At 37.3% G+C, this 27,903-nt stretch overlaps 5 protein-coding genes and 1 non-coding gene across 11 annotated transcripts; all 6 read right to left on the bottom strand.

Moving 5' to 3' along the window:
* Positions 1–180: 180 nt before the first annotated feature.
* Positions 181–5,040, bottom strand: LOC18597157 (Galactosyltransferase family protein). 2 transcript variants are annotated; one of them, XM_018124004.2, is made up of 11 exons: positions 4,706–5,040; positions 3,746–3,830; positions 3,435–3,496; positions 3,129–3,340; positions 2,955–3,018; positions 2,641–2,713; positions 2,382–2,502; positions 1,657–1,744; positions 1,442–1,567; positions 1,136–1,245; positions 181–743 (listed from the first exon to the last, which is right to left on the bottom strand). In XM_018124004.2, exons 1-11 carry the CDS (start codon positions 4,813–4,815, stop codon positions 571–573), a joined length of 1,224 nt encoding a protein of 407 aa, XP_017979493.2. In that variant the 5' UTR covers positions 4,816–5,040; the 3' UTR covers positions 181–570. The 2 variants fall into 2 exon arrangements, with proteins under 2 accessions (XP_017979493.2, XP_088663482.1); XM_088807356.1 differs by having other exon boundaries at positions 3,435–3,493.
* A 1,181-nt stretch (positions 5,041–6,221) lies between these two features.
* LOC18597156 (protein S40-6-like) lies at positions 6,222–9,552 on the bottom strand. Of its 5 annotated transcripts, none has more exons than XR_016027055.1 (5): positions 8,946–9,552; positions 8,575–8,760; positions 7,814–8,319; positions 6,981–7,061; positions 6,224–6,902 (listed from the first exon to the last, which is right to left on the bottom strand). XR_016027055.1 is itself a non-coding variant. In XM_088807358.1 (4 exons), the coding sequence occupies exons 3-4, from the start codon at positions 8,310–8,312 to the stop codon at positions 7,091–7,093; spliced, it is 504 nt and encodes a 167-aa protein (XP_088663484.1). In that variant the 5' UTR covers positions 8,313–8,319; positions 8,575–8,760; positions 8,946–9,551; the 3' UTR covers positions 6,222–7,090. The 5 variants fall into 5 exon arrangements, 3 of the variants coding, with proteins under 3 accessions (XP_088663484.1, XP_088663483.1, XP_017978063.1); XR_016027054.1 differs by having other exon boundaries at positions 6,225–6,902; positions 6,996–7,061; XM_088807358.1 differs by having other exon boundaries at positions 6,222–7,095; positions 8,946–9,551.
* Positions 9,553–10,114: 562 nt separating this feature from the next.
* TRNAH-GUG (transfer RNA histidin (anticodon GUG)) lies at positions 10,115–10,186 on the bottom strand. Its single transcript has one exon. It is a non-coding gene; the product is annotated as a tRNA-His (tRNA).
* Positions 10,187–10,899: 713 nt separating this feature from the next.
* On the bottom strand, positions 10,900–20,322 carry SS3 (starch synthase 3). Its single transcript, XM_018123597.2, has 16 exons — positions 19,932–20,322; positions 19,411–19,477; positions 17,986–19,323; positions 17,317–17,531; positions 16,803–17,073; positions 16,056–16,231; positions 15,530–15,637; positions 14,942–15,051; positions 14,737–14,842; positions 14,309–14,479; positions 13,450–13,578; positions 12,801–12,983; positions 12,341–12,472; positions 12,102–12,213; positions 11,685–11,808; positions 10,900–11,468 (listed from the first exon to the last, which is right to left on the bottom strand). The coding sequence occupies exons 1-16, from the start codon at positions 20,049–20,051 to the stop codon at positions 11,336–11,338; spliced, it is 3,495 nt and encodes a 1,164-aa protein (XP_017979086.2). The 5' UTR covers positions 20,052–20,322; the 3' UTR covers positions 10,900–11,335.
* A 2,421-nt stretch (positions 20,323–22,743) lies between these two features.
* Positions 22,744–24,251, bottom strand: ATPC1 (ATPase, F1 complex, gamma subunit protein). The gene has a single exon (XM_007026021.3). It carries the CDS (start codon positions 24,084–24,086, stop codon positions 22,959–22,961), a length of 1,128 nt encoding a protein of 375 aa, XP_007026083.1. The 5' UTR covers positions 24,087–24,251; the 3' UTR covers positions 22,744–22,958.
* A 493-nt stretch (positions 24,252–24,744) lies between these two features.
* LOC108660448 (Pentatricopeptide repeat (PPR) superfamily protein) lies at positions 24,745–27,713 on the bottom strand. The gene is made up of 2 exons (XM_018123642.2): positions 27,599–27,713; positions 24,745–27,482 (listed from the first exon to the last, which is right to left on the bottom strand). The coding sequence occupies exon 2, from the start codon at positions 27,441–27,443 to the stop codon at positions 25,473–25,475; it is 1,971 nt and encodes a 656-aa protein (XP_017979131.2). The 5' UTR covers positions 27,444–27,482; positions 27,599–27,713; the 3' UTR covers positions 24,745–25,472.
* Between the last annotated feature and the right edge of the window lie 190 nt (positions 27,714–27,903).

Here is a 27,903-nt window from a genome sequence, read left to right as displayed (position 1 = left end):
TAATCGGGTAAGAAAACTAAACCCATTATAGCTTGAAGGAGTCACATCTTTATGCTTAGAGATTTATCAGTGGTTTAGTTTATGTGCCAATCTTTTGATTTCATCGGTATAAATGCAACATGATGATACAAAACTGTGATGCCACTGTGCCTTTCTCATGGAATGAAGGAGAGAGCAGTCTTGAAGATAAATGTGTAATATATTGATTTTATTGAGTAAGGAGGCAGCAAAATGATGCCCACAAAAATTACTACTACTATTATGGATCTCATATCACCATGGCAGAGAACTTGTAATGCAGCCCTTCCACCATTTTCAAAGAATGTGGTTGCGGCAGTTTTGTCTTCAATGTTCTTTCTTACTGCAGTTGGGGGTTGGCATCCTCTGATGAAGTAGAGGGGTCCCCGGCAGGAAGGTGCCTCTCTTCTATTACTATAGTATGTTCTACTATATATTACACATTCTTTACACCTACGAAATATGGGTGCAATATGAGTGTGGGAAAGGGGAAAAAAAAAGAAGGGAAACAAAAAGCATCTCTATGCCTGCTCCCTTTGTATATATCTTTCCTCAGAAAGAACTGCTTGTTGTTTGCACAAAGTTTGTGCTCCATAAAGCATTCTTGTCCTCACCACAACGTTCATGAACTTCTATGATCCTCTCTACAGACCTGCAAATCCCACTGCACCTCCAGTCAAAAGATGCGACACAGATGTTACCAGCTTGAGCTTTCCATTCACAATCTGCAAGAAAAAAGGTTTAAGTCAGTTCTACAATATTACATGAACAAGAAAACACAGCTAAAATTAAACACAAACAACATTACACACACACAGCTGCTGTTATCCCAATACCAAAAACTGGCCTCTGATAAATTCATGACTCAAACTTGTTGTTGACTGGGGATTCATTAAACAATATTAACAATAATTCTCCACCCTGGAGGCTGGAATAGTGATGTCATAGATCAGATTTACATGTTCAGTCATCGAACTTCTCATTATGACATCTATTTGCCCAAAACTACTTTCTGCGTAAACTAGAACACGTATCCAAGAAAAGCAAAGCCCCCATACCCTTCCTTTTTGCAGAGAAAGGGAAAATATTTTATGAGACATAGTATTATAAGAGTTACCTGGTGGAGTACCACAGCAGAGTCTCCTATCATCAACATGCTCCACATCTAAACCGATAAACCAAGATCCCAATGAAACATCTTCATTAGCATATTTATGCAGTACATTCCTGAAAATAAAGCATAATTATTACCACCAGGGGCAATATCAAACTTTTGACATAAACTTTTGAATTGAACATGTGCAAGTCCATGATTCTAGAAACTGGATAGACAGGCTTCCTGTTAGTTTAAGTGCACACATCAACTCATCAATGGTAACAGGCTTGAAATCAAACCATTGGGAAAAGACAAGTAGGAACTCACTGATTTATTGATATGTAAGTGGCCAAATCTTTTGATATAGCATACAGTTGCCCTGTAGCATGTCGAAAATATTTGTTTCCAACTTCACCAAATTTCCAATACTCAGGTTCATGGTATTTCACTCCCCTATTAAATAAAGAGGATATATAAGAACAACCAAATATTACCAATATCTTAATATCAGCTAATTTAGAAAGCACAGAAACTCTGCTTACTTTCGAGCAAGAACAGGACCAGACTTCATGCAGCCGATATAAACTCGAGGTTTATTACTATGTCCAGCTAAAGTCGAACCAAGTGTTGCTGCAATGTATTAAGCATACATAATCAATAAGACAGGAGTGAAATTATTTTATTCAAGAAAGTAACTATGTTATTTATGGTATATCTAGTAACACTGATTAGAAAAAGATGTTGATCAACTAAATTCAGTCACTGAATTACTATACAATTGTCAATGCATTTTCCTTGTGGCACCAACAGTACTGCTTACTGGAACTTAGCAATTTGATAACATTAGTCATTATTTCTGTTCCAGGGAGTTAGGGTAAACTTGCCAGTTGCCACAAGTTTATCTCATAGTCATCTTTGGAACCACATTTCCTTATTTCAACTTCACTTTCTAAGCATTTTTATGCTAACATGTTTCACTTTTAGTTTTCTCATGAACAGATACAAGTAAAAGGCTTTTAGTTTTTTTATTGTACATATTTCTTGAGTATCTGCAGTCCTTTTCCTTCATTAACCATTAATTTTGGAGAACGTATAAAACTATGATCATGATCATATTCCTTCAAAAAGTCTATAGGTACTCAGCATAGAACTTGGATACTAACTTTATCTCATTCTAAATAAGAAATTAAGGCATACTAACAAAGGAATTACATTATCTACAAAGATTTGTACACATGCAAAATGAAAGAACAAAGTTTTGTTTTACCTAGATTTACATGAACATCATCATCAACTTTGACATAAAATTCCGCATCCCACAAGGAAACAGCAGTGGCAAAATAAGTTTTTGTCTTGGCTGACAACTCCAGGTAGCCCTCAATGTGTTGCTGTTTTTATTATGAAAAAACAGAAAAAAGGGCCTGTTACATATTTTTCTATGGTCTATTCACATTTACAAAAGCATTAAGACTAGTGGATACAAGTAAGTACTAATAACAACAGAAAGAACAGGATAGAAGTATTACCAATCTCAAAAAGTCTCCATGCACCTTTTCCTCTGCTTCAATGGCTTTATCAAGAATACCACCTGATGTTGAACTGGAGAAAAGGCCAATCAATTAATTCAGTGTTCTATTCCCTAGTTTACATTCAAATAGTTTACAACACATGTGATTTCTTTGCTAAAGAATCATTGGAACTAGCAATTTTTGTGGAGATAAAACAGACCCAAATGGCAATGTTAAGCAAAAACACATTCATATGCAGTTGCTGGAGAAAGCAAATAGACAATGTATTTTAGAAAGATCAGATAATTTTCAGCAGAAAGGGTGGAAATTACCTGTGACCTATAACAAAGCGAATAATGATGCCTTTCTCTTCCTCCAATTTTTTTCGCTTCTCAGCTGGGACATTTATAACAAGAATCCATTTAACATACATCAAGAGGAAGATCATAGGAAACAAAAATAAAGAATTATAAAGATAAAGACTTCTATGAAAACAGTTAATGCACCTTGAGGCATCCAAGTTGAACGCACTGAATCTCTCCGCTTACGGCTACTAAAAGCTGTATTGATTCCTATGACCATAAAATATTTTCTTTTTAAGGTTGATTTAACATTCTTCAAGTCTTCTGATATAATAGGGTCTTTCATAATTGTCTCACGCTCTGCCCTAGCAGCCACTATTTTCATCTCCAAATCTGAAATGGCTCTATCCAGAGTCCTGCATTCGATGTACAGCAATAAGCTACACATTTAAGGCCACATGAGAGTACAATAACTCTAATCCAGATTTAACAACCATCAGCTTGGCTTACTGAATAGAATGTTGGGACCCTGAACTGCCTCCAGAGCTATTGGCTTCATTGTTTAAGGCCTTCTAAGTTTGACAAAAGAATAAATAGTACAAACAATCAGTTAGCAAGAAATAAAATCCAGATAGCAAAGTTTAGCACTAAACTGAAGAGAAAAGTTAAGACAAGGCCACCACAAGCCATTAAAGTAAAAATTGCTACTCTACTAAAACGTACACCAAATCTTTGTTTCTTTCAGGCCAAAAAGTGTCCTTTCAGAGCTCAAGCATGTAGATAAGTAAGACTGGAACAAATGTGTGACAAAAAGCACTCACAATTTTTTTATCACAGTTCAGAGATTGTTCAACCCCGATTCTAGATGTCCTCGGAATGCCTTTGCCATCAGGCAGCATCCACATCCTGATTCAGTATTTCATAATTAAAATTGATTTCCACATGCTATAAGTAAGCCATGGCAAAATTAAACTTGAAAAAACTGTAATCTTTAGATGTCTGAGTTTTCCGAAACATTAACAAAAGAAGATTAATAGAAACAATAAAAAATAGGCTACCATATGGTAACAGATTCTTTTTAATAGAGGTATAAATATCATCTAACATCTCTATCAATCTAGATAACTTTGTTTAGGCAAAGATTTTGACTTTTTCATTTTACCAAAACAACAAGACAGGTAAAATCTAATAGTGTGTTCCCACTTCCCTTGCTACAATCTCCTACATGTAAATACTGATCTTTAGACCATTACGACTTTCCTCTAGCACTACTCAATGCTCTACATGCAATTTAAAGGATAAGTCGCAGCTACCAACTTCAGCACTGAACTACAGCTATCCCCTTTCCAAAAGGGTGGTTGAGATAAAATTACAGTATAAGGAGAAAAAGTTGCAAAGGAATTAAAATAGCCTAAAATGCAGTACTACCCTGCCCGGATTAAGAACAACTGAGAGAAACATGCACATAGTTTAAATCCAATAAAGCCACGATTCCTGGAAGTTGTGCAATCCAAATAATTAGCTTAACAGTAGTTTGCTCCGGAATTATTTATAGTAAAAAATAAAACAAAGTCTAAACTTTCTTATTTTTGGATAACCCAACATTCACACACCATGATTACCAAAATTTGCAAGCATGTTCATCAAAGTACCTCCTTAAACTTCTTTCACGAGATCTACCAAATTCTCAAAATTCACTAAAACCAAATTGACCAAAATGCATTAATTAATCAGGCAAAGCAACTAAAAACTGAAAACAGAATCCCAGACTACCAAAATACCTATTGGTGAAGAACATCCCTGCACAGAAGCTAGCAAAACAAAGCAAGAGAGCCAAGTTCCTTGATAAAACATGCTTAGCAGCAAGCTCTCCTCTACTCTTCACAGACATTGTGGTCCTAACAAAGTCACTGTTTTCTCCCTCAAAGAATACAAATTTTTATTCAAAGTTGGAAATTTGGAAGAAAAGGGTAAAACACCCAGAAACAGATTTAGAAAGGACAAGACTTCAATAGTTTAAAGGCCTAGTTTTTTATGACAAACTCTGTTTCTTTCTCTCTCTCCCCCACCTCAAAGAGACGAGAGAGAGAGAGATGTACAATGGGACAATAGAGACACTCTAACCTGCCCTCTTTAATACTTCCAAATTACAAAACCGTCCACTTTAACAAACGGCCATCACTGTAAATGTCCCTCATTTTTTGTTATGTTTCTACTGACCCCTTAGTAACAGTCTCACAGTTTCTTTCACTTTGAGCTGTAACAGGTTGTTTTGTCTTGTTTTTGCTCTTTGTTTTATGGTTTTAGGTGGCATACTCATTCAATATACGTTTGACCAAAATATTTACCTTGGGGCCAAGGCCCGCAACAACCCACGAGCTGAATTTGGACTTGTTGTCGGTTGGGGGTTTCTCATTAGTACTTTCTTGCGTTTGTAGTGATGAAACTTGAAAGGCTCTCAGTTAATTGGATATTTAGCTTGTCATTTTAATCTTATTGAATCGCATACTATCATGTGTTTTCGTATTTCCTACTGTTTCGAGAAAGGATTACACTGTTAATTTCACTCGATAAAATTATTATTTAAAAATATTTTATTATTTTTATTAAAAAAATTAACCATATAATCCTTTGCAAACAGAATTTATTACTGCAAGATGTGTGCGAAGTTTATGGGTTTTTTTTTTAAGAAGTGACAGCTAGCTAATATGCTCATCCATGGAAGAAGACCAGGATATAAATAGTCATGTCACTCATAATAATACCCAGGAGAGTTATTAGTACTATAATTAAACGTACGATATTAAAATATTCAGCTATCAACAAAAGAAAAAATGGTGGTGAAAATGAGTTGGGAGGGGGTTGAGTGAGAGTTGCTGCAAGGAATGGAAATGGAAAAAGGCTCTGCTCCTACTCTAGTTGTAATAACGTGCTTTAATTAGATTAGGTTACGCAGTCAATGTAATGTTAAACCCGGAAGTTCTTTTCCTTGTATATAAAAAGTTTAGGTGACAGGGGCAAGTGTCCAGCAATCCTAGTTTCCTCCATTGCTGTGTAGAATTTAGAAAAGAAAGATGGGTATATGGCCTTCAATTAAATAGAGGAATCACCCTTTTACTTAATATTAGTATTAATAACCCAATGCCCTCAGTTAATGAGTGTGTGAAGAAGGAGAAATTGATTCCTGATCCGCACTTATATCACAGTCAAATCATCATAAAAGAAGCAATATCTTCTGTTTTTCCATCGATGGATTAATTTGAAAGTTGCAAAAAGGTGGGAGTAGTTATGAAAGTGGCAGCCAGCCATGGCATCTTTCTAAGTGATTAAATCTCCATTTGACAAAAATGGTTTTGTCATGATGAATTAACAGCAAATGGATGGCTTCACAGTAAAGGATGACAGGACAACATCAGAAACAAATGAGAGCAAACTGAAACTAATGCAACAAGCTCAAAGGAATAAATCAAACATGCATGGCAAGTTAGAACCAGATTATTGCTTTTTTCTGTCCATTTGAATGGGAGAACCACTTATGGCTTATGACACCTTTTGTGGGGATGATAGCAAGCAGAGAAAGAGTTGGGAGTGGTCCTTTGAACAATTGAGATAAAAGGCTGGTAAGTCAGTACCTAGAAGTGAAACTAGTGGCAGAATTTTTTAGGGTAGAAAAGAAACTCATTGGATTCCTGTCGGCAAAAGGGTAGAAGCCAAAAAACCAAGTTGTGGAGATGCAAGAATACGATCTTTGAATCAAGATGTGGGTTTGTTCTAGATATAGATACTAGTTGATCAAGAATCTGTCCAACCAGAAGCAGCAAGACGATTCTCTTCTCCAATCTTTGTGTATAGTGGTGGCCCCCCCTCTTGATTCTGATGGAAATGGAATTGTGTGCTGCCGATGCATCTCAATGTCCTTATGCCATTGCATCACTTTTAGATTTTTCTTTCCATCTTTTTCTGAGGGAAACATAAACTCTGGGGTTGAAGCAACAAGAACAAGGGAGTGAGTGAAGAGCTAATGATGAAGAACATAAAGAAAGAATTGAGAATTACACCAAGTGGCAATACTTGGGATTCATTTGAGATTAAACCACCATTGCTTTTTCCCAGCTTTTTATCTTTAGCAGCAAAGCACTACCAAAGACAGGGTCAATTCATACACATTATGCTGTAAAAACATTGAAGATAAATCATGAAGCAGTAAAGCAGCAGTAAAAGACTAGTGAGAAAGGAAAGTACAGCCTCAAGCACCCAACGTGTGGTGGGTAAAAGAGAAACAGTTCATGAAAGGAAAAGCAACAGGTTCATGAAAGGGAGAGAATTATTAACTCAATTACTACTTGAATCATAGAGAAAAAGAACAACTGTAACGATTTAAAATTTGATGATAAATGAAAGAGCAGCCAAAAGAAGACTTATAAAAGATTATTAACTAATTCTCTTTGCTGTTAAAGGTGGACTCCAACTATACCCAAAACACAAATCCTACTCCACTACCAGACAAAATCTCAGAGGCTGCCAACTGTTTTTTTCCTTTTTCCTTCTCTTCTTGAAACAAAAAAGCAGCTCCGACTTGTTTTACGACTCTGTTTTCTAGTTCCAAGTTCATGACATCCTACAACATAACATGAGCAAAAGTTCATAAAAGCAGAAAGGTAACATATGGGACCTAAAGAACAAATGAAGATGAACATGATGTTGATCATGGTGGTTGCTGCTGCTGCTGCTGATGATGATGATGATTGGTGATGGCATAATATGATGGGGTTGTGTAATATGCAATGAAGATGATGATTTGGATGTTGAACTGATGATGGTACTATCCCATTACTCGAGGAAACCTGTTTTTGTCAAAACTGCATTCCTCACTTTGCTGAGATCTCTACCTTTAAGCGTCCTTCCCATCCCTTCACAAACGGAGAAAGAAGAAATTTGACTCCTTGCAAGCTTCCTAGCTAGCCATTCATGTGGAGGGACCATATCATCATCTTCATAATCCTCCCCACAACCACCGTAATCTCCATCACCATAAACCATGCCACCCCCATTATCAACCCATGACCCGTTTCTTGATGATTCCATATTTGCATGCTTGCCATATATCTCGGACCAATCAGGGATGTTCACAGGAGCTGATGATTGCTGAGCCACCTTGTTTTCATTGCTTGCTGAGTTGCCAACCCTTCGGATCATTCTTGGTGCGCTTGGAAGGCGCCATGCAGAGGAAGAACTTGAGGACTCCCTAGGTTTCCTTGGTGTGGAACTCGAATCTTCCTTCTCCTTCACACAAGACCAGACTTCTTCTTCGTCAAAATCTTCATCTCTCATTGATCTACGACTGCAACCACCAGTGTTATTGCTCATGATACCATGCCAATCTGCCATGACTTTGCTATAGCAAAAGAAAAAAACAAAGGAAAAAGATTCAACCTTTGAGTGTGAAAGTCAATACCTTTAGAGAAAGGTAGAGACTTTGAGCATAAACCAGAGTGGCTCCTTTCAGTATAAATACAAGAGAAAAACAAATGCTTATTTTTATTATATTTAGTTCTTGATGTTTTGTGCTGTTTTAAATTAGATAAATCTGAGTTCATTTCTTGGGAACAAAAAAGGAGAAAGATGTAAGAGAATAATATCAGGAATCTACCTTGCCTTTGTTTCAATACCCTCCAAAAGAACCAGAGCCTTTTTCAAAGATATCACCAATGGGTACTTTGCTTAACCCCAAAAACCAACCAGGACAATGGAAGAGAAGCAAAACACCCTTTTCTCCCCTCTGTCTGAATAGCTCCAAAGAAGATCACGGATTTCAAGACCCCCTCAAAATAGTACCCTGCAACAGCAGAGGAAAATGACAACAAAAACAGATGTTAATTAATGGGATCATTTCTTATTTTCCCCCAACTCTTTATTCCCACTTCGAAAATTTAGAACCAAAAATATTGCTAAAATGATGAGAAAAAAAAAATGCCACCCCCTACTTCTACTATCTTTAGTTGCAACTATTCTTTAACTTACCTCCAAATGGTTTCTGCAAAGGTGGGTTTGGCTTTGGCAGTTGGCACCCACAGAAAAGTGGTAGAGAGGAGGGTATTGAGGCATTGAGCAAATCCAGGAACCAAGTCCTATCAGAGCATATTTTCCTCCTATGGAAACTTGGTCAGTTTTGAGAGTCGAGAAATTTGTTCATCTGGGGATTATTGCTTTTATACACACTATGCGTTGCATTGAAGAGTCTACAGGTGTAAACCCTTTTTTTTTTTTAACCAACTTTCAACTATAAAGTATGACTATATCTTTGCCATCACTGAAAAGACTGGCCTCTGATTGGGAAAGGTGGAAGAGAAGGATTGGACTGACCAACTTCACTGATTTCCGTAACCTTATCCGCAACTCACAGCAGCAACTCAGCTCATTCGGCGTTAGCAGAGGAAGATAAAAAAAAAAAGAAAAAAGGCTGTGTGAAAGTGTGAATGTATGGAAATGTGAGGCAAAGAACTTTTTCAAGGTGCTGCCTAGGAGAGGGTGCTTAAAGCAGTAAAAGCATTTGGTTGGACGATGGTGCATTGATAACTGTGGTGTGGGGTGACTTTGTTCTTGGTGATCTTTTTAGTATGTCATGGATGAATGACATACCATGATCATAAATTTAACTGTGACTGAAACTTTTTTAACTCTGTCTGTCCATCATGATTACTTTCATTCTTCAATGCTTCCTGGGTCTTGGGGATTTCAGCAAATGGGAAATGGAGACTGAGAGGCTTGGGCGGTGGGGGGGGCGGGGGGTGGTGAAAGGGGGTGAAGGGTCTTCTCAAACTCAAATCATCAAAGCTCTGTTGGATAATGACCAAAAAGTAAAGAGGTGGGGGTCAACTCTTTTTTATTCCAGTTCTTTTTTATTTCTCTGCATGATTTGATCATCACTTGAACAAGTGGGAGTATGTATCTGATCATTAAATCGACATGGAAAATCCTTATCAACAGTAAAGCCAAAGTCGATCCCTTCCATGAATTTGGTGTCAAGGAAGATAATTAAAGAGGTCTGGCAAGTGATAGAAAAGGATGGCAGGAAGAAAGATTTTCAGCAACAAAAATCACTTGGACAAGTTGAACAATGTTCTTCCAGGCCATGCTTAGCACAAACAGAGGAAGTAGGAAATACTGACATGCAGCAAAAACCGGAGCAGTGTGGCTGCTGGGATTCGAGCCCAGGTCTCCACGGCCACAACGTGGAATTCTTACCACTAAACTACAGCCACTTGTTCACTTCTTGTTTGTTTAATCTATATTCCGATAATTTTGAAGTTTTAGTCATGTGATCATGTCCACTAATCAAATCAATTTCACATAATTCCTAATAAGAAATTTGGATAAACAAGAATCAAGTTAGGAAAAGCTAAGCTTTCTAATCATTGTACAAAAGAACCCCATTGCTACCATTCAAAAAAATAAAAAAATAAAGGCCAAATTTGATATAAAGATTGATAAGATAAGCACCCTGCAAATTGCAAAGCACTTGTTTCAGTACATCATCTTGCTTTTCCTTTTTAAAGGAGATTAGTGCAAATTCTCCAATAAAATTCCTACTCCTTGTCCACCACCATCTTTCAGAGGTTAGTCATAAAAACTATCATTTCTATATAGGTGTTGGTCCTTTCCATGCCACCCAAAGCTGAGGCAACTTTGGTGGTCAGTATAGGAAGATGCAAACATCCCAACTAGGAACCCTTTTTGGCATCTGCATTTGTATCATTAAGATGATACAGTCTGATGTCAAGCAAATTAAGATGATACAGTTTCAAGAAAATGTAATTTGCAATAAGTTCTTTAAGTGTATGAAATGATATCAGTTGACCCAATTTCTTCCCTTTTCTTCTTTTCTGATTTGCAGAAGAAGCTCGAATTCAGCTGATTATTTGCATGAACTTATCATGATATACTTTGGAAACGACAGAAAAGAAGATTAGAACAGTTCTTTAAGTCGCACGCAATGAACCCTGCGATTTTATTGACTTACCATCTGATTCCATAGTTGAACTGCTAGCATCAGCTCAAACTCCAGCTGACAATGGTTTTATATTCTATCTTACCATCTTCCAAGGCTTAATACAACGATTTCTGTGCTTTCTACTTTTCACATTATTTTTCTTTTATTTCATAGACATGAATCAGAAACAGTCAAAGAATTTGTTCCTCTTGAGAATGGTACACCTTTTTTTTTTCGTTTTTGAAGATAGCCTATTGCTTTGTGCTACACAAAAATGGATGAAAGATTTTAAGATCTAAAACTAAGGCAGAGAAATGAGCTTTTGAAAGGGAAAAACCACTAAGATTGGGTATCACTAAACTCTGTACAAGCTATGAGATGGGAGGTGATTTGCATCTTTGCTTAACCGGCTTCTTTTCGTTTAGTTTTTTGTTGCTGCATGGTAAAGCTCCATGTAATCAAGCGCAGGACGGTTCCAAGACCAGTCTTGCTCCATCACCCTCTTGCACAACGAGTAAAACCATTCCCGACCATCGTACCAAGCAGAGATTGCCCTGAAACATTGATGAGTGAATAAATACAACTCTAATCAACATATTCGAAAGATAGGACAGAGCAAGAACAGTAGGAATTGAATGCAAATGCAGCAAATGATATGTCTTCCTATGTGTGTTTCCTAATATGTGAAGCTGAATAAGGAAACTTGGAAACTAACTAATAATGGAGGAGCCAATGCATTTACTACCTTCAGGGCTGAGCAATAAACTCACCTATTGAGGGCGTAATCAACTCCACCACTATCAGCTCCATCGAAATTAAATCCATTGGGTTCAAGACCTTGCGAGTCTGCTCTATCTTTGTCATGGTCAACATCAAATACAGTGTCGTAAAGTCCTTAAAGAAAAAGTAATCGAAACACAGTGTCAGCACACTTTGAGAGGGTCTAAGAACAGAAGCTCAATAAAATTCATATAAAATAGCATCTCCATTTAAGAAAAACAATAAATTCAATGAACATCAGATGCAATTTCTAAACATAAGAGAAATCTAGATGTCATTCATAATGCCTGTACCATCCCATGCATCACATCGAGAGATCATTTACATATCAACACATCTCAGTAATCAAGACACAGAAAAATATCGTTCAGAGATATCAAAACTACAGACTTAAGGTGAGTATGCACCTCCTGTTTTACGAACAACAGGTATGGAACCATATCTCATTGCTGTCAGTTGTGTCAGTCCACAAGGCTCAAATATTGAGGGGACTAGAATGAAATCAGCACCAGCATATATCTGTAAAATATATAAATAAAAATAAGAAAGTTCAGATGAGAACTGCTATGATCATATTGCAGAAGCAAAGTGCAAGTATGTGCCTTGGAGAATAATACTTGACAAAATAAACTTTGAGAGTGCACACCAAGTGAGAAAGAGGCTCATCATAGGTCAAACAAAGACGAGCACGATCCCCATGAGATGAATGCAGCTGATTGGCCAAATTCACAAAATCATTTTGGATGCGAGGATCGGGAGCTGAGCCAAGCAATACAACCTGCCACAAAAACTCCATTATTAAGATGCATCAAGTAGAAATACACAATCAAGGACACCCACAAGAGACACTAAACTTCCTTGTTTATACATTCATTCCAAACATATCAGGTAACATGATTTGTGAACTGAGATGCACACTAGAAAGAGAATGATCAAGTTAAAGTCCTGTAGTATTGTAAGATTGCCAGAATTCTTGGTGAATATCACATCAATGTCACTACTGAGAAGCCTATATTGATGTAGACCTCATAGTATGTGATTCTTTATGAACTCATACAGACAATGGTGAAAGGGGGAGGGGGAAGGGGGGGAGAGAGGAAATTAACCTGTCCGTTGCGTTCTAAGGTGTGCCAAATGGCATGCTTGATTAGATGGATTCCTTTCTGGTGAGTTAAGCGAGTAATAATTCCAACCAAAGGAACATCAGCTTTTTTCAAACCAAGCCTTTGCTGCAAGGCTTCCTTGGCAGCTCGTTTGCCTTCAACAACATTTTCCGAAGTGTAACATATCTGAAACAGTAAGTACCAGACATCAAGAACAACTTCACTAGCAAAAATAGGATAAAAAGGAAACGCACTAGAGGCCAATTGACACTCTTTCTTTTAGAGAGTATTAATTGCTAAAGTTGATTTAGAATATTGCATCCTCAAAATTGTGACCCATTTAAGTCCCAATCGTGGAGGTAACAGTAGTTATTGCATGTTATATGATCAAGCCAGCAGATCAACACATTCAACAAAAAACATTTTTAAACAGCAACTTCAAGCTCTGAAGCTGTTAAAGGAATGAAGAGGGAAAGAAGACAGGTAGAAATTCCCCAATAGAAAATAGATGGAAGAGGAAGGTCTCCTGTAATTAAATATGAATCTAGGAAAAATTTCAACAGATGCATAACAGTTGCTTCTTTTTTCTTTTTAAGGGTTGAGGACAAGCTCATAAATATAACATTTACTAAATAAAGGTATATCTACTTACAGGAATGAACTTATCATTATAGGGATCCCAAATATCTAAGTCAATTCCATTTAAGATTCCATGGAACTTGTGGAGATGAGGAGCGACAGCAGGATTTCCAGCAACCTCCCTTGAGTACGTGTGCGATACCTGCATAATATGAATAAGCAGTAACTCAGACACCATCATGGTAACTATGAAGTATAAAAGACCACTAAATATCTTGCATTACTTACCATAGCAAGACATTAAGATTAATTAAAATAGAATATTCTAATTTCACTATTTTGAATGCATCAGAGAAGGTTACTGATGTATCACTTGCTCGGTATATTCTGAGTCTAGTAAATTTTACTCAAGCATCTAAACAGTTATGTTTACAAAAAGAATTTCAAATTCAAGGAGGATAGTAAATCCTATGATCTTTTTTTCCAGAGATTAAATTTCTGAACCACCTAGGAGTTAATTATATCTCTTTAAATGCAAATGGAACAAGCTGAATCCTAATGGCACGGAGGAACCCCAAGGATATGGTCCTAAATTGAGCACAATATATCTCTTTGAAATATTTCCTTTACATAAAGAGAAAGTAATACCACCAACAGAGCCAAAATATTTTAAAAAAAACATGTGTAGCTGAATCATAAATGCACTATATTTAAGCATGTATACATGTATAGAGCTGGAAAACATAGATATTTAGGAAGTAAAACTTATTAGCAAAGATTATGAAAAGAGAAAATCCTTAGCAGTTTGTCTAAACAAATATTAGAAAATACCACAAGTAAAGGAACATACTGCTTTTGAAGCTCAAAAATTGAAACAGAGATACTATATTAAGTAAACTACATTAACTACAAAGGAAATTTTAGCTACATACAGTTGTAGCCTTGTCTGCGTATGCCATAGCTTTCGCAATGAAGTGTGCTCCAAATTCGAGGTTATGTATGGTGAAGACAACCCGATTTTTTCCAAGACTATAATGCATGTAATGGTCCTTAAACAGCCATGCAACTGGGGCACTAGACCAATCGTGGCAATGGATGATATCCTGCCAAGGGTTAAGTACACTTAAAACGGTTATCCTGGGCCACATATGCAAGAAAGACAAATCTTTAAAGAGAGTCACCCATAATATTCTTCTATGAATGAATTGTAAGGACTTTAGAGCTGAACAGCAAAACAATGCGTTTTGCAATTGCTAGAAAAAGTAATCCCACCAAGCATGTAAGTTATTTACTCAATATACTGCCAAGAATGTGCACTTAAATATTTAAGCTAGAACAATAAGTTGAATCATAAACTTACAGGGTGAAATCCACCTTGGTGTAGAAACTCAAGAGCAGCATGACAAAAGAAACCAAACCTCTCTGCATCATTTCTGGAACCATATACACAACCTGTGCAAAAGAATCTGCAAGAAACAATACACCAAAGGATTCTTATAATTATAATTTGTTTAACTGAGCAAAACATTTAGTTGCCTAAAGGTGCATCAGGAGTCTGAAATTACCCATTTTGTGGCTCCAGAAAATAAACTGAAAGGCCTTCCACTTTACCAAGCCAAACTTTAATTTCAGTGCCACCCCAAGAATAGCTTCTTTGGTAATGAAGGTCCTTCACCTATATCGTAAAACATCCATTTGACAAATTTGAAATTATTAAAACTAAAAGTTTGATAAAAATGGAAAGAGAAAGGATTGTTTTTTTCATTTTTGAATACTAATATACGAATGAATGACAGTGAATAGCAGAATTATGTGATAATAAACATTTTTCAAGTGGCATCCACAAAACTATTCATCAGGAATAGCCCAAATAAGGACAAGGCCAGGTAAGCCATGTGTCAAACTTTAGTTTTCAAGAAAACCCAATAAGAAAGGTTTATGCGACATTTTACATTAACATCTTACTAAAAGAAACATGCATTTCTGTGACTCATGCAAGATAAGCTAACACCACATGCAAGCTAACAAACAGCATGCCGAGCACGCAAGAATTAAAACCAGTAAAGTCCATAATTTAAGGACATAGAGACTATATCTCTAGTGAAAACAATCAAGCTGATAAATCAGGCTAAAGTGACAGCAATGAGGCTTACATGGCTAAAATTCAAGCAGTCATACTTCGGAAAAATGATGTCCACATTGTGGTTTAAATCTTGGACAGCACGAGAGAGACTAGTAACAACATCACCAAGGCCTCCTACCTGCAAAGTTATAAAAAGGAAGCAACTGAGAAGAAGACTGAAAACAGGAAAATCTTTTGGGTGTTTACTACATATATAACCAAAAACTGGAGAGTAACACTCTACAAAATTCAGTCATGTGAAACACTCTAAAAAAATTCAGTTATATGACTTATATCTGGCCGAGAGACAAGATGTCTGCGCTGCCCAATTCTGTGTGAGGTGAAGCATCCTCTTTCCTCAACTCTCTAATTTCCAAAACACTTTTCATAAGGCAAACACATGTCTAGCTGGCCTTCTTCTGGCTTAAAGAATTTTCTCTTCATTAAAAGAAAGAATTTGACCGGACTCATAAGCATATAAAAACTAGAAAACCTTGATAAATCAGTGCAATGAAAAGGTTTTTAAAGTGTCAACTCTCTTATTGTCCAAAAGTTACCTTTGCAATGGGGGCCATCTCAACAGCAATATGCACAATGTGCATTGGTGGCTCATTCACAATTCCTCCAAAAACAGGTATGTGGTAATCCATACCACCTTTGTTGTCAAAAATTCCACCATCTTCCCTCTCAGAGAATACAAAGTCCATCATGTATGCATCTAACGGAACCTTGACTGCAATGACACATAAAGTTAGTAAGTCTGTGCTTCCAAAAGTAGAAAAAATAAAAAACCTCTAAAGTGCAGGCACACCAATAATGCAACAGTAATACAAAGATATAATACAGTAAAAGCCAAAAAATAAAAAGAATGCCACATGTCACTTAATGAGACAATATAAAGCAACAATTGATCAGTCATATATGACTAAAACATAGGCATATAAGTTATTAGCAAGGAGATATCTGGATCTGTAATTCGCATTTATACTCTTGGACTGAAAGTGCTCTCGGGGGGAGGGGGGGAGCAGGCGGAAGATGATTGAATGGTGAATGCAAACAGCAGATCCAAGAAGCAGTACAGTCTTTTATTCACTAAAGTGGACCAGAAAAGGATACTGATAGATGAAATGTCAAAACCAGAAAACATACACAAACCGTGTGGTTTAACTCTTGTGACAAGGACGAGGTGCAGTGAAGGAGATAAAGAAAAGCTTTAGTCTCCATGTTAAGTAGAAAAAGCTATATCTGAAACTGCAAACAGATCCCATATAACTCAAAATGTCAAGATGGTTGACTGAATTTACCAGTGGCTTTCACATGAGAACCATTATCCACAGGCAACATTCTCTGAGGTGGTAATGGACCCATTCGGTGAGTCCAACGATTAAATGAACATCTGAACCATACTTCAGGTTTCCCATTAAGAACTGTGTTAGCAGGATTGTAAAAAACTGTCACAATGCTTCCTGCGTGAACATCAAGAGGCTCAGTATAAACTATATGCTTTTGAGAAAGCAGAAATCTCTTCAAAGTTCTTTCCTTCATTTCCGCTTTCATACGTGCCGTTTTTTCAGCCTATGAAAAGAGAAGAATAAGAAAAAGAAATCAGTAAATACAACTGAGATGAATGAACAAAAAACTTTTTTATCTTTTATTTCTACTGAAAGTCTGGAACACAAGAAAATAATATCAGTCATGAAAATTAAATATTTAATGGATTCAAAGGAAGAAGGTAAGAATGATATTTGAATCTTCACTGTGTCCTAGTATGCAGAAATTGACTGTAATCATTCAGAATATAATTTCATGGAAACTGACCTTGGCACGTATGAGCTCCTCTCTTAGTTTCCTCTCCTCTTGAAGCTTCCTAAACATCCGGTGTTCTTCCTCAACCCAGTACAGCTCTTCAGGAATGCTTTTTGGGACAATGGCATGGAAATCTTCATAATTATTGTTATCATACATAGTGGCACTCTTAGGTGGTCCATCAGCAAAGACCCAATCCAGCACAAGGGCTCGATCAGGTATAACAACTGTAGAAAAATTCCATCACAATCATATGACACACCACAGAAATGGCCCTCTAATTACAAAGCATTATTTCAATCAACCATGCAGCAAGTCCAATTAGATGACTCAGATATTAACTACATTTCAAAAGGAATAAAATGGTTCTCTACCCAACCAAATCAAGGTCATTAAAAAACCCCCAAGTCAGAAGCGGCATGTATTATTAATTCCTGTATGTAATTCAATGCAAACAAAAGTTTCCATGTAATCAAGCAAGCATTTTTATGGCCATAACAATCACTTTACTCACCAAAGATTAAATATCAAAGATCTCATATATTAAGAAACATTTCGTAGCATTTTGACAAGTATCTGGAAAGTGGATCCAGAATGAAGTAGAGCAAATATGGGGATCAAATTTTGGCAGATTTAAACTTTTAGACCCATAGGATATCACCTTTTATGTCATCCACATACCTTCGGCATACCGCCAGTCACCACTCTCTCTTTCTGATCTGACAAGCTTTTCAATAATTGTTAATCCATCATTCCAATTATTATGCCCCCCATGAATCCAAAGCTCATTTGCATGAGCAAGAGGGCCCGAACTTTTGTTATAATGCAACTTGACCTTGTCCCCCCCCTTGAATTCTTTAGGCTCTATGAACCAAATGTTATCAACTGAGCTTGCAGCCTTTTTCATTAATTGTTGCAAAAATTCTCGCCTCCTTTCTGTCTCCACCCTTGCTTGTGCTCTGTCTGCCTCACTTGCTGCCTTCTCTGCTTCTATTCTTTTTTTCTCTTCTTCTTGCCTTTCCTTCTCAGCCCGCTCTTTTGCAAGTTTCTCTAATTCCCTTCGCTTCTCCTCAAGCAAGAAATCTTCAAATGAAAACACATCCATTCCACCCTCCACAGGTATGCAGAAATCCTTCGTATCATTATTGTCATAAAAATTCTGCCCATTAAAGAACACAAAATCCATCTTGTAAGCTTCCTTGGGAACATGAATCTGACAAGACCACCAATCCCCATTGAGATGGGTCTTTTTCAACCTTACAGTGAAAGATCTCCATCGCCAATCATTGAAGGCTCCCATGATCAGAATATCTGACTCATTAGCCAAAGTGGAGAAACTCCTATTGAGGAACACTTCTATGTCTTCATCAGGTTTTATACTCTGAGGATAAACAAAAACTTTGTTCCCCCTCGAGAAGTTTTCCTCAGCAAGCCCCTCAATTTCCTGTTTTCGCAAATTTGCTTCCATCTCCAACTTCAGTTTTAGAGTATCTTCAATTGTTTTTTCATCAGACTCAACACTTTCATCCTTGATAGAAACAGTTTCATCAGTTTTTGTACCATCCAAATGCTTTCCTTCAGAGGATACATCTCTTGCTGTACTCACAGTATCACTTTTCAAAGTCGTTTCATTCTTCTGTAACTCTGCAACATCTTCAAGAATCTTACCTATACTTCTTCCATTTTCCACATTCTGGTTGCTTTTGCCAACGGATAACTCTTTGCCCATTGATGGTATATCCTCTTTTGGCTCTTCCGTTTCAGCTTCATCTACCCTATTCTTCTGATAAAGCTCAATGGTCGATTCTTCCTCAAGAGCAATGTTTGATTCAATTTCCGTCTTGTCAAGCACTGCAGACTCACTCGACGTGGGAATGCTTGAATCCTCTTTCTCACCATTACTCTTTAGATCCCTCTTCTGGGTGCTCGTTCCTACTTGTGTTTTCGGCGTGAAACCCTTTGGAGCCGGACCTTTAGAACTTGGCGTAGACAATCTTCTTTGTCTCCTCTTTGAAAAATCTACAGAAAGCTCCATATTTTTTTAAAACACATCAAAGATTGGTTATCAAAAACGTTAGAAACCATAGCACATCAGTAGCAACTCACCAGCTGCACTAGAAGTAACTCTATGCGAAAGCTTGCTGGCCGGGTACTCACTACGCCATGGAGTAAACTGAAACCAATACATCAAAATTAGAACAACCATATATGAGGTAAAAGCGATCCCAAAACAATTCCACTTGAAATTATATACTCAGAGTAATCCGACAAACAGACATAATACTGCCAGAGCAAGTTTTTCTATGAAGAAGAAATGAGATTTTCACGGAAAATTCTAATATGAAAATAAAATACTCAGCTGAAAACAATGGAAAGACATGATTTTTATATGAAATAAAAAAAGAAAAAAGAACGTGCCATTGATAATCCGACGAACTGAACACAGAAGCAAATGACAAATAATGAGTAGCACTTTTCATTTCAATTAAGAAAAGAAAACCCACGAATCTTTCAATCAAGAAACACCTAAAAAACCAAACTTTTTTGCTCAAAATCAAAGAAGAACAAGAACAAGAATACTGAAAACCCAACAGTCAAAAAGGAAAAAAAAAACACAGTGAGTTTACCAGTGTAGTTCTCGCAAACGGGAAGGAACCCAGGAAAGGTTTGATCTTGAAGCGGACATTTGTGTGGTTAAACACATCTTTGTAACTCAATGGTCTTTGTCCTTGCAAAGACACTTCCATGTCTGTGTTGTCAGAATAGCAGAGAGAATGTTTGTCGTTCAAGTTTTGCTTCTTGGAGAGTCTTTTGCTTCACTGAAATCTATAGTTATTGATTAATCCTTCAACTTGATGATCCCTGTAGAACTGTGCACATCATGAATTTAATATTCCAAAAATAATTATAAAAATCCAAACTTTTAAATTGGAAGTGGCTCCTGGCTGATAACAGCATAATCAAAAGAGTCCTAGAATCTCAGCCATAAAAGACTACAATTTTAGAATGTTCTGCAATCTAAAATATCAAAACTGTTCAACAGCGTGATGACCGTTGGTCTAGGATTGTTGGTTGATCCTACGGTGTATGAGTTAAAAATGGTTGTTTTGAAAGGTTTGTCTGGAGAGTAGAGCAGCCCTTGATATAGTACATTGATGAAGATTTTTCTGATTTTGGAAGTAATAAATAGTCGTTTTAGAGGCTGTGAGCCCGTGAAAGTGTGAGATGAAGGAAGAAGGGCCGTAGAATAGAATCAACTTGGAATTGACACATCAAATTGGAAGATGCCATGTGGGGACATCTTTGGGGCATAGTTTATTACCTATAAGTCCACCATTGTTGTTGTTTAGTTTGTCATCTTTTGCTATGTTCTTCGTTTCAGACCTGAAGGAATTAGATATGAGGTTATAGTTAAAAAACCTCCATGTGAAACTTGAAGATATGCGATGAGTGAAAAGAACCCAAAATATGGTTCATTTCTGTCGATGAATAGATTAAAAGGTTATAGATTTCAATTATTGTTTTTACATAGGTAAGAAACTTTTTTTCTTGGTAGGGGAAAAAAGGCTTAATCATGAGTGCTTTGATTTGTTACTGTAATATATGGAAAGAATCTCCATTGTCATGCACAAACAACAATTCAATCAATGTGTAATTGAGATCCTTTCTGAATTTTTATACCAATGGGTCTGAATTTAATCATAAAATCATGCTCCATATGCTAATAAAGGTAAAGCTGCTCTCTCTCTCTCTCTCTCTCTCTCTCTCTCTCTCTCTCTTGGTGAGAAGATAGAAATCTACTTGACACCAGATTATTATCACTTTTCTCCAAAAGTTGTTGAAACTTATTGACTGTTTAGAATTGTACATATCTTTGGATTTTAAGTCAAGGCTGTTAAGATAATTTTGCAAACTAGTAAGATTTTCCAATATATTAATCCAGGAATTAAGCCTCCATATCTGGTCAGCTATTTATTTCATTCCATTTTGTTTATATATGATAAACTATTATTATGTTGGTAGATTACAGCTACAAGTTATGAATCAAGAAGGATTCTCCTAGGTTCATCAATTCCCAAAAGTTGCAGTAGCATATCCAGAGAATAAAAGAATTCCAATGGCTGCACTTTTTTCTAACCATCCAGCATGGAGCCATTACATTGTTTATAAGTTCAGTACTGAACTTCTCTTTCTTAGCAGTTCCCCATCATATATAATTTGCAATAACTTCAGTCTGATTAAAGTTTCCATCTGCCAAAGTTTTCCCTGGTGAATTTGAAAGCTTAGCAAACCCAAGAACATGTGACTTATCTTTATTAAACCCTTTTTTTTCTTTTTTTTATATGCGAAAATTAATGTATTGTTGCTTTTAAACAGAACAAAGGTGGGTATACCTTGCCTTGTTTGTTGGCAGAGTTTAGCACATGTTCTCCTTAATTGTTTGTTCATACAACTAATTTACATGGGTTGGGCCTACTCCTATGTTCCTTACCAACCTGGGACGACATTCAGTAGGAAAGAGCTTTGCTTATGATATAGGGCAAGAGCAGATAGGGTAGATGGTCAAAGAGATTCATATGGCTAGCTCCAACTAGTTGGCATCAAGGCTTTATGCAGGATTCTGTGCTTTTTGTTGCTTTTGCCTGTAAACTGCAGTATCATTCATACGTCTAATGATAGGTAGCTAAATTGCTGCAGAAGTTAAACTTAGATCCCTCAATTTCTGAACGTAAACATCGATGTAGTTGTACACATTGATAATGGCATGACTGGCGTACCTTGCGTTAGGAACCAAGGCTAGAATTCAAGGCCCACAACATGCCAATTGTTTCTTGAAAAGGAAAAGAGTGCCTAGTTTTCAACATTCAGGCATGCACTGCCATGGGGGAGTACTGCTGTCACTGCTTTTTTATCAGCACAACATTCTCCAATGGCAGCATTTGAATGATTTGAAAATTTGGTCGAGCTTGGAGAGCACAGAAGGAAAATAAAGGGTCCAATAATGATGCTTCTTTCTTAGGCATTTTAAATAGTTTGCTTGCTTTCAGGTTTCAATAAAATCCTTTTAACTGAACGAAGTAACAGATCAGAAAGAATAAATGAATCTTTTTTGAAAAGACTGCTTTTAAGGGTTTGTTAAGACAAGACTGTGGCCCTCCCAGCAGTTCTGAAGGATGAAGCCTGAATATTCATCTGTCAGTTTTGTTTCAGGAAGACATTTTGACTAAGCCAAGCATATAACAATATGTTTGCTTGCTATATATATATCATAGCCAAGAGAAGCAAGTGAAATTCATTCTTTGGCAGCCATGATTTTACCAGATACTAGCTAATACACCAATCTTTACTTAATCAAGCACCGGGGGAAGTATGAGCAAGCACTAGCAGGACTAAGAATATTTTAATGGAAGCAAATTAAGGAGATTTAACATAGAAAGATGGGTAGAATGCTCTTCTATTTCAATTCCAAAACACATTGCAGTTCTCATTGTGCAAAGAGTTTTATACGCATTTGAGAATTACAATGCAAAAAAGTATCTTATCTGCGTGATTTGTTCTTACACAAGCATATAGGAATGAATAAGGAAGTACTCATGAATTTTTATACCTACAAAGAAACACAATTGTTGGGAAAGAAGGAAGCGTTAAGTTCATTAGACTAAAGCATTGGCACCAGCAACAATCTCCAATATCTCTCCTGTGATTTTCGCTTGACGCTCCCTATTGTAGACAATAGACAAGGTCCTTCTCAATTCCACGGCATTATCAGTAGCATTGCTCATGGCACTCATCCTAGCAGCAAGCTCACTGGCTAACGACTCCTGCAAGGCCCTCAAAATCTGGCTGTTGAGATAGAGAGGCAACAAAGCATCAAGAATCTGAACTGGATCCTGCTCAAACTGCAAAATGGGAGAGAAATCCGCTGTCTCGGTCCTCACAACATCTCTCTCAACTGTCAGTTTCCCTTCCTTGGTTGTCAATCTGAAGAACTCATCCTCAGCAGCATCAACACAGACACCATTTATATCACAGATCTCTCCCCTTGGTGAGAGTGGGAGCAAAGTATGAATCACAGGATCAGACTTAACCAACGATACGAACTTGGTATACAAAAGCTCGACTTTATCAACTTCTTCACTAACAAAGAGTGAAAAAACATCGTCTGCAATTGCCTGAGCTTCTTTAGCTGTAGGGAGTGAAGTGCCCTCTAGAAACCTATCCACCGGAATATAAGGCCTACGTAGAAAATATGTATTACCCTTTTTCCCCACACTAATGACAGTATAATCAAGTCCAAGCTCCTTCAATTCTGCAATTCTTGATTCAGCTTTCTTGATGATATTATTGTTGAAACCTCCACAGAGACCACGATCACCAGTAACAACAACCAAGGCAACTTTTTTGACAGGCCTAACTTTTGTGAGAGGAACATCTATGTCTTCAGTTTGGAGTTGTTCATTAATGTTGTAGAGAACTTCTACCAGAGACTCAGAGAAAGGTCTGCCATTGACAACAGCTTCTTGTGCCCTCCTGACTTTAGCGGCAGCAACAAGCTTCATGGCTTCAGTGATCTTCTGTGTGTTCTTTACTGAATCAATACGTTCTCTAAGTTCACGGAGACCACAGTGAATTTGGGTTGCAGATGAGGATCTTGAAGGGTTAGGAGCTGAACTTTGAGAAGGAAGCTGAAAAGGGCTGATGAAAGAACGGAAAGAGAGTGAAGAGGTGTCAGAAAGAGATGGTTTTGAGGATACCCACATTGTCAGATTAGAGCAAGACATGGTGACAGTGGATTCTGGAGCTCTACAAAAAAGAGAATTACTCTAAAACAGAGCAAGAGGAAGAGCTTTTTCCTGTGTGGGTAGTTTAGTTTTGTACAAGACCAAACTGTTTTTGTCAAGTCTTATCTTTTCTCGTGTGTTGGAGAGTGGTTTCTGCCTATGGAGGGAATGAGTGGAAGGAGAGGCAGGGAGTGGATGAGGTTTTGGGATAAGGATTTTGACCGTTGGAGATTGCTCGGGACATGAATTTGATTCATTGCCTTTTCCACCATTGCATCCTGGTGGGACAGCCCCATCTGATGTGGCAAGTTCTGAGTGGGGGTATTTTAGATATTAGCTTGATAGGGTCCCCCAACTCTGACTGGTATATACGGCTCCATGAATTCAGATGCTCGATTCGCATGAAGTATTTACTTCTTGATGTCTCCATGTCAGCTGCAGGTAATTCTGGCCACAGCAGCCATGCTAGCTGTGCTCAACATCCATATAGGAACTACAGCTTCCATCGTTTATGTTTGAGTTAGTTAATCTCAAGTATGAAAAATTCCATCTTGTTATTCGAATTTGTACAATAAGGATTCAATGTAAATGGCAGAGGCTTCAGGCAGCAACAGGTTTTCCTCTAAGAAAATTTGGAGAAAAGATCAAAAGATCCAGCTTTCATCAGCTAAATCTCTATCTATATTTCCATAGAAAAGATTGCAACATCTAGTGTACTGTAACCTCAAACAATAAGACGGGAAACAAACAAGATAAAGAAATTTCAAGGCCAAACAATCAAGGGGCAGCAATACATTATCGGTCCAGATTTGTGCAGAATATCGACTTCAATTTAATAGGACACAACATCTGCATCAGAACTGGAATGCCTGTATTGGGTTCATTGCAGATCAGCGTTCCCAGATCCGTAACTTTCAATGTCTACGTTTTCTTTGAACCTATTAGAGCTCTTGGGTTGTATGAGAAGGGGAAGATGGGACAGAAAACAAAAGCCTGGACTTGAACTGTAACATGGCGAGAGGGGATTCTATCAAAAGGAAAATTCAAGAATTTAAGCCATCCTGGCCCCTGAATTCTTAGGATCTATACAATTCATAATCATATGCATGTCTAATCATAATATTAGCATCCATATCCGACATATGAACAAACAGAACCATCCTGACATATCTTGTTCTAGAACTTTGTTCTTGAGTAGGAAACTTCGCATGATAATACATACAATAGCATACCCAGACGGATGCACGCCACATCATATACCTTGCAAGTATGTATTTCTCATTAAGAAAAAGTTCTCAATTCTTCATTAGCTGATGACTGTAAAGTATAAGAACGAAAAATAGGTTAAGCCAACTGAGCCAACATGAGAATCAGAAAATATAAAAACTAAACTCTATTCTCCTCATTTTCTTCCGCAAGAAGGGGGCTAACAATAGCCTGGTATGTCTGTCTGTCAGGAATCACTCCTTTAAGCACCATGTAGTCGTGCAATTCAATCACTTCATCTGGACTACAATTCTTAGCAGAACAGGTAATGAGCATTGTATATGTTATAACATCAGGAACCAGGCCGTGTAGAAGCATTCTCTTCATTAGTTCTTTTGCTTGTTGAATGCACCCAAACTTGCAAAGAAAATTTATCAAAGTGTTGTAAGTTACTCTGTTCACTAACCCCCCTACCTTTCTCATCTCCAAGAACAAAGCAAATGCCTCATCAATATTACCACAGCCACAATAACCATTTATGAGAGTGTTATATGTTATGCCATCAGATAAACCCATACTCTGTAATGAATCTACCATCTGTCTTGCAACATCCACTGACATCTCCTTGCACAATCCATTGAGAATAGAGTTATAGATCACCATGTTGGGTCCTTCCTCCAACCTTGCCATTTCGTCATAAATCTGAACAGCACTTTCTATCTGCCCTTCCTTGCAGTATCTATCAATTAAAGCACCATATGTGACCAAGTCGGGAATTAAACCATGGATAAACATGCTACCTACAAGTTGCATGGCTCCTGCTAAATTATTACTTTTACAAAGGCAATTGATAAGAATATTATGTGAGAATGTGTCTTCAATCAGATTCATTTCTAGAACCTGCCGATGAAAATTAAAAGCTTGCACCACATATCCATGTCTGCAAAGCCCCTCAATGATAGTAGAGTAGGTGACGTTGTCCGGGCATACATTCTTGTCAATCATGTCAGCTAATACCGAAGAAGCTCCCTCTAAATCACCTTCCATGTAAAACCAATGGAGGATTGAGTTATAAACAACAGTATTAGGCATCAAGCCCCTTTCCGCCATTTCATCACACAATCTTAGTGCCTCCTCTAAGCAACCTTTTCGTGCATGACCATCTATTAAGGTTCCATAGGTCCTTACATCAGGCTCAAAACCTGCCTTAACCATGTCATTACAAACTTCTTCCACAAATGAAAATTTTCCTATTTTACAAAACCCATTAACGATAGAATTGTAAGTTACCAAATTCAGTGAAACAGAGTTTCCTGACATTACTCCCATCTTCCTGACAAGCTTCAAGGCAAGCTCTATGTCACCCATCCTACAAGCTCCATTTATTATCATGTTGAAAGTAACAACATTAGGCCAAATCCCACTCTTCAACATCCGATAAAAAGCAGAAATTGCTTCTAGTATTCTACATTCCTTACAAAGAGCATATATAACTAAGTTAAAAGTATTCACATTCTCAATATACCTGTAAGAAACCATTTCGTTATACACATTCCAAAATCTACCAATTTCATTTAACTTCAAAAGATGACTAAAGAAATTATTCCAAGCATGAATAGTAACAAAACGACCCTTCATTCTCAACTTCTTAACGACTGCATAAGCACCCTCAGTAGCCCCACACTGTGTGCAAGCTCTAACCAATGTATCAAAGACTGCTGGAAAGGAATCACACAATTCATAACTGTCCTCCAAACCATCCAAAACTTCCAATGGGGTCATGCCATTTACATGCATTAAATTCTCCAATAGAGTTATTGCATCATCAAATCGCCTCGACTTTACCAAGACATGAATTAGAGCACAACAGGATGCCAATGAGTGTGGAAAGCCTTTCTTCTCTCCAACCCAATTGTGAAACTCCAAGGCTAACTGAGGCGAGTTCTGAAACTCGCGAACGACACGACTCACCAATGCATCTGTAAGACTTGGGGACACTTGCTCCAAGAATTTCCATCTCCTATGTCTTAAGTTAACACAGATTGCTCTGAAGACAATGTCTTCACTACTTGGGCAAGAGAATTGCTTACCTACATGCAAACCCCGGCTGAAAAGACTTGTTCTTCTGGACAAAAAAGAGCTCAAAACCATTGAAATATCAATACCCAAATCATCAAATAGTCCTTATTTCTGTAACAAATAGTTAAAACAGATAAAACCCAGATCAAAGCAGCATCAGAAATATCTTCTTAATGTTACAGGATAGCATGAAACAAAACAAAGAAAGAGACGAACAGAAGTACGACCTTTTAAAGCTTCCTCCTCCTAAGAACAAAAACAGTGTCTTGGAGAAATGACGGCTGACTGACTCAGTGGTAAAATTTGTCGAGAAAGCATCGGCGAAAAACAGGGGAAGTGCTTTTCACTTTTCGCTTCCCCGTCTTTATTTATATTTATATATATATGACAAAGAATGGGCTCCAAATGGGCCGTTAAATATGTGTCGGCATTGAGCTCATGGGCTTTCCAATCCAGGGTCGTTATTAGGCTTAGCTTGTCTAATAATAATAACCCAAATAAACAAAGATCTCAGAAGTAACATAGTATCACT

The sequence above is a fragment of the Theobroma cacao genome, chromosome 6 (assembly GCF_053813885.1).
Source record: "Theobroma cacao isolate CCN51 chromosome 6, ASM5381388v1, whole genome shotgun sequence".
Classification (NCBI taxonomy): Eukaryota; Viridiplantae; Streptophyta; class Magnoliopsida; order Malvales; family Malvaceae; genus Theobroma; species Theobroma cacao.
The sequence above is the reverse complement of the archived record's forward strand: the minus strand, read 5'-3'. Positions and strand labels throughout refer to the sequence as shown.